We start from the raw sequence: 6,642 nt of genomic DNA, 5'->3' as shown, positions 1-6,642 counted from the left end.
GTGTGGCTCTCAAGACTCCACTCAAAAAAGTGGAAAAAGAGGTCATGATTATCTTCATGAGTTTCCTTTTGCAATGCACCACCCCTAAAAGTCATAGTTGTCAGTGATTTTGAGCCCCTTTTTGTAGTTTTGCTTTAGGAAAAAAGATATCACAAAATATTGAAACAAATATTCGTGTTTGGCTTTTTTTCTGGTATTCTTAATTAAACAGTACCACCGACTTTATTGAGCAATTGAAAATATACACAAGGACAGCAGATTTTTCTCTGCATTTTTCTTTTATATTTTGCTTTCTTCCAATTAAATAACCCAGTTTGGATTGTAGAAAGGGCACTTGTTTCTACAGGAGCTGTGTACAGCTTGCTCAGTTCAAGTACTGTTTCCTTGGTTATGCTTTGTCATTGCTGAGGTTATGTCTCCACTTGCTGAGGAAGCAGATTCCACAAGGTTTTAAGAATTGGCCCCCTAAGTTGTTCTTTCAGGATCTATTTCTCCATAGAGTTCAGCTAACTTTTTAAATTCAGGCCCCCAGTCTCCAAGGTACTGATAATCCTGGTCTGATTGTGTCGTTGCTGAATCCAGTGAGCTGATAGATCCAGCTTCTGATCTCTGACCCTCATAGGCATAAGTCTGAAGAGAATCATATGGAGGAACACTGGGATCTAGGTCTGCTTCTGCCAGTCTTTGCTTTATGAACTCCTGAACATCTATACTTTCCAGGGTGGACAGTGTCTGGTGCCTGGGAGTGAGCTTCACTTCAGGTCGGATGTCCCTCCGGTATTTGAGCTCCTCAGCTGCAGAAGGGTTCCTCAATGTGGTGATGTCAAAGGCCTCAGTGTCTTCCTCCCCACCTTCCTCATCATCATAGGTGACCACATTCTCTCGCACATCCTCTTCTGAAATGATCAATGGCTCTTTTTTGCTGTGCCTCAAGGTGATAAAAAGTACTACAATTGCTGAAGAAGAATGAAAAAAGGATAAACAGTTAGGGGAAAGGAAAATTCGTGGAGATCTGACATCAGCAATTTACTATGCCTGTCACCACACTCTAGCACTCAGCTGGCACTGCATCACAGCATTCACCTGTGCATCCTGAATAACACCTCAAGGTATTTTAATGCCCTAAGAATGTAACAAAATGATCATCCCCATGGAACATTGTGAATTGCAGATCTTATTTCATCAGGCTTAGGAACTCAGGTTTCTTGAATCAGACTACTGAAAAACTATTCTGTGTCTAATGTGACAGAAACAAATGGTGGAAAAATAATTGAATTTTGAATGAAAAAAATAACATAATGTGTTTGTCTATCAATAGATACTTAATCATTTTAGGTGAAGACACCAAAGACAGGATGTATTGAGTTCCTTTAAAATTCAAAGAAGGGGCCTCTACTTTTACCCTTTGATATTTGATGTCTTGCTAAAGAGTAAAGAAATAATATTGTATAAGGCTGATCTCCCTTGTTCAGTACCTTTTATTGTATCAGACAATAAAAATGCATTTACCCTATCAAGTTGCAAAAGAATGTTACTTTATTTGGACACAACATAAATTTTATTTTCATATATTTTATATGTTTATATTGTATCTTTTTTAGTTTGTGAATGTTCTTCACATACCTTATTTATTTAATCCTCAACTTTGGCTTTACTCAATTAAACAATGAAGAAGCTGGATGCAAAAAAGTGTATTAAGATGGAAAGAATTGTTCCCATAGAGGGTAGGTGAAAGGGCTAGCACTCTGTGACTTCTCACACCAGAAGCAATGATATTTCCAGAACAGTGTTTGCTGGGAGCCATTAGCCAAGTAGGTATGACAATTTCCTTGCCAGCGTACCCCATGTTGCTGACATGTTGCAGTGACATTGAATGTAGGTGACCTTGCTCAAGGACCAAGGCAGATTAGGGTGTTCCCGGTTTTAAGATAATCGTGTTTAGGGCGTTCCCAGTTTAGGTTCCAGGTTTAAGGTTTAAGATTATTCCTGCTGGGAATAGGGCGTATCCTGCTGCCTGAGTTCCCCTTGAGTTCTCACGGGATTCAGCCAGTATATTTTGGAGATAGAAGCCCAGTGGAGGGTGATTTGGGCAGAGAACGTGGATTTGGGCAGAGAACGTGAATTTCCCCAGAACGTGATTGTAGACGGCTGGTGTGAGTTCGGGAATAAAGAGTTGCTGCTTGAATCTACAAGCTGTGTGGTGGCTCGTGATTGTGTGCCCAGCCAGACTGCGGCATTTGTGCCCAGCCAGACTGCGGCAAGTGTTCTACTTTTTTTTTCAAACATATAGAATAAGGAGCTAAGTGACCTGTTGGACAGTGGTTTAGGATAGTTCTCAACAAATATGGTGGGTTAAAATTAACAGTGATGTTGCAATCACCAGATAAAGTAATAGAAATGAACCTTGGGCACTTCGCTTTGGCCAATTCTCAGGATTTTAAATCTTTCTGTTTGAGATATTAAATTCACACCAAATAGAAAGGATTATCTCACTTGAACTTTGGATACACTGTCTTCAGGCACAATAGAGTACACTACAGTCTATACATGGTTCTTTACATTGTACTAATTAAGGAAGTGCATTCAAATGCCATTTCAGATAATTCGATTCATCAAATGAAAATTAAAAAGCAGGATATTCAATTATATGTAAATGTGAGATGATAACATACACAATACACACTATTATATATTATTATATGTTAATTAAGTAAACCTCATATAGTATTTGGGATTTATACATACCAAAATATTGCAGAAAGCACATATATGCCATATATGTCCAAAATATTATATTATTGCACTCTACATTTTTTTACAGGGTGAGAGCATATACACATACTTTTATCTGCTGTGTGTGTGTGTGTGTGTGTGTGTGTGTATCTATATACACATACTTTTATCTGAAATTCACATTAACTGGGTTCATTACATTTTATCTGCCAACTCCAATTATATTTAAACTTTAAAAATGTTTATTCCTTTTATTTGGGGGAAAATTACTTTTACTCAATGAAATAAATATGCATTTAATACCACTGTGTACTTTTTTCTTTAAATCCACCTCTCAGTTTTCTAAGTCAAAGCCCTAAACACATCATCAAGTAACTAACTTCATTTTATGCAGAGGTGAAGATTTATCACTTCACTGAAAATTTCTGCTCATATTTATGAATAAATGAGGAGGCTGTTCGAGATTGGATGTCTTATTTCTACAGACTACTTAATTCATTATAGTGAAAATTCTTACTTTCATTAATAAATCTAGTTATTTTATTTTATGGTGAAATGGTTAGCTATTGATTTCAAAGAAATTTATGTACATGCATAATAGGAAAGATATAATCAATTCTATTATGGAATTATGGAGATTATTTTCATCCTTCATCAAACTTAGTGCAATGCTTCAATTCTTGTGTATGTATCATACTTGGTGAGTGAAATGTGGGGGTAATGCTATGTTTTTTATTATGATGGTTTATATTTGCTTATTCTCCAAAAGTTTTGAAAAAAAATTTCTTATCTTCTCATTCAACATATAGATGCTAGATGCTTGAACATTTTTATATTTACAGTGCACTCTTTTCTAGGTAGTTATTGCTAGTAAACAGTGATTCATAGAATTGCTACATTCCAGCTTAATATAATATCAAAACATAAATAATAACATAGACTGTCATACTCTTAAGAGAAATAGGATGTTTATTATCATCATATTAGGACCTCAGGGTGTACATGGACATATGGTTCCTCTAGTCAAATCTACCCACTGAAGCAAGCTGAAACCCAGTTCACATGTGTGTTCCTGATGCACTCTCCCACTTGTTTTTAGCAGATATTTGTGGCAGTTGGCACAATGCAAATACTCTACAGACAATTCTTATGTAGATGGGCAAAAGAATAATCTTTGTGAAGGCTTTAATGAACCTTCATGAATAGTAGTAGCCTTAGTGGAAATTTATTTTAAATATTTTTTTAAAAATCAGCTCATGGCTATTAAGAATATTAGACTCCTAATTTACTTATGAATAGTTTGAACTAAATTATGTCTCAAAAAATCGTAATACCAAAGTATATTTTAAGATGATAAGTGCAGAAAATAATTACATAGGGAGATTTGACAATCATATTCTTATTTTAAAAATCTGGAACTCAAATGAAAATATTAAAATGACCCCTCCCCAATTTAATCTCTCCAATCATGCATATTATACAAAGTACCACTCATACTAGACATAGGAGCCAAAAACATACACTGGAGAAAAGTTAACTTCTTCAACAAATAGTGCTGGGAAAACTGAAAATTCATATGTAGCAGAATGAAATTGATCCCATATCTATCACCCTGAATAAAACTCAACACAAAGTGAATCAAAGACCTAAATATTAGACCAGAGATCCTGCACCTATTAGAAGAAAAAGTAGGCCCAACACTTCAACTTGATGGTTTGGGAACTGACTTCCTCAACAAGACTCCTAAAGTTCAAGAAGAAAAATTAAAAGTCAATAAATGGGATGGTATCAAACTAACAAGCATATTCACAGCAAAGGAAACAATCAAGAACATGAAGAGAGAGTCTACAGAATGGGAGAAAATCTTTGCCACCTGCTCCTCAGAAGAACTAAAAAACTTAACACCAAATAAACAAACAACCCAATCAATAAATGGGAAAAGGAACTAGACACACACTTCTCAAAAGAAGAAATACAAACTATAAACAAATACATTATAAAAATATTCAATATCTCTAGCAATTAGAGAAATAAAAAATAAAACTACACTGAGATTTCCCCTCATTCTAGTCAGAGTGGCAAGAATCAAGAATAAATATTGTGAAGGATGTGGGGAAAACGTTACACTCACACATTGCAGGTGGGACTACAAATCCATGTAACTACTGTGGAAAGCATTACGGAGATTCTTCAAAACCTAGGAAAAGAACCACCATTTTACCCACTTAGGCCACTTCTCTTATCTAAAGGAGTTAAAATCAGTATTTTACAGTGATGCAGCCACATCAGTGCTTACAGCAGCACAATTTGCAATAGCCAACCCATGGAACCAACCTAGGTGCCCTTCAATAGATGAATTGATAAAGAAAATGTGATATATGCACACAATGGAATGCTACTCAGCCATATAGAATGAACTTATGACATTTGCCATTACATGGATGAACCTGGAGACTGTCATACTAAGTGAAATAAACCAATCCCCAAACACCAAAGGTCAGACATACCACTGATATGTAGATGTTAACACACAGCAAGGTTGCAGAGATGGGGAACAAAGATGTTCAGTTGATTAGACAAAGGAGGATGCGAAAGGAAGGGAGGGGATATAGGAATAGGAAAGACAGTAAAACTAATCTGACATAACCTTTCTTTTGTATATATATGAATACAACACATACATCTGCAAGACTGGGATTCTAATTAGAATAAGATATACTCCATGTTTGTATGAATATGTCAAAACATACTCTACTGTCATGTATAACTAAAAAGAAGAAATAAAAACTGTGGGGCTGGGGATGTGGTTCAAGTGGTAACGCACTCTCCTGGCATGCGAGGGGCACTGGGTTCGATCCTCAGTACCACATAAAAATAAAATAAATATATTGTGTCCATCAAAAACTAAAAATAAATATTAAAAAAAATCTCCTCTCTCTCTCTCTCTCTCTCTCTCTCTCTCTCTCTCTCTCTCTTAAAAAATAAAATAAAATAAAATAAACTGTGGGCTCCAGTTTCTGCTATTCAACAACAAGCTCCAAATACATCATGAAGTCCCACTCCACATTCTCTGCCATTCTTCTGATTAAAAGGGTCTATAAAAAGTGCTCTCAACAGTAAATAACGGTTCTCACAAAATGTACATGTACGGTTTAAAGTTAGGCTTTTGGTTTCCAAGCACTATTTTCAGATAAGCAATAGATTTTTGCCTAAAATTAGAACATATTTAAATTGCAAAATCACATAAAAAATGAGCATAGAAATATTTAACAGCTGAGTTTACATGATTCTTTTATCAGAAACCTCATATTCACAGGTTCAGGATTAAAAACAAGAGGATCTGAAATGGGTCACCCAAATCAGGTAATTATAAGTACAACCAATGCCAAATTTATGAACTGAAACTGATAATTAAAATATGTTTTCAATACTAAAATATTAATTTCATAATTGGTATAGCCATTAGGGTGGAATGTTATTTTAGAATTTCAGGTTGTAATGTCTTGCTAGTGTTGGTATTGCATATATTTTCCATGAAGTCTAATACATTACATTCTAATTACATTCTGTGTCTGTTGTCCAGATATTTTCTGAAAAGAATAAAACCTTACAATGCCATTAGCAATAAAAATTACTTTGTCATTAAAAATTGATTAAACCTTAACTTAAGAAAGAATTATAAAATATTTAGATAAAAGCATAAAACATATTTGAGTATTGATATAAAAATATCAAACATACCAAATAGAAAATGTGTTTTATTATTCTTGACAGAGAATATAAAATGTACAAATGTTCTAATAATTATCCTTACAAGATAAAATATATTTTTATAAATGTTAATTAAATGAAGTATTATTCTTATGAATTATTAAAATGTTATTAGAATAACACAATTTAAAACTGTAT

General features: G+C 34.5%; 1 protein-coding gene across 1 annotated transcript in view; it reads right to left on the bottom strand.

Moving 5' to 3' along the window:
- Window positions 1–465: 465 nt before the first annotated feature.
- Window positions 466–6,642, bottom strand: part of LOC114108518 (cadherin-18) — a 266,365-nt gene continuing 260,188 nt past the window's right edge. Inside the window, 1 exon segment of the mRNA XM_071607247.1 lies at window positions 466–956. Within this exon segment, the coding sequence (XP_071463348.1) occupies window positions 466–956 (491 nt within the window).

This window comes from Marmota flaviventris, unplaced genomic scaffold (genome assembly GCF_047511675.1).
Source record: "Marmota flaviventris isolate mMarFla1 unplaced genomic scaffold, mMarFla1.hap1 Scaffold_44, whole genome shotgun sequence".
In the NCBI taxonomy this organism is placed as follows: domain Eukaryota; kingdom Metazoa; phylum Chordata; class Mammalia; order Rodentia; family Sciuridae; genus Marmota; species Marmota flaviventris.
This window is presented reverse-complemented; position numbering and strand designations above follow the sequence as displayed.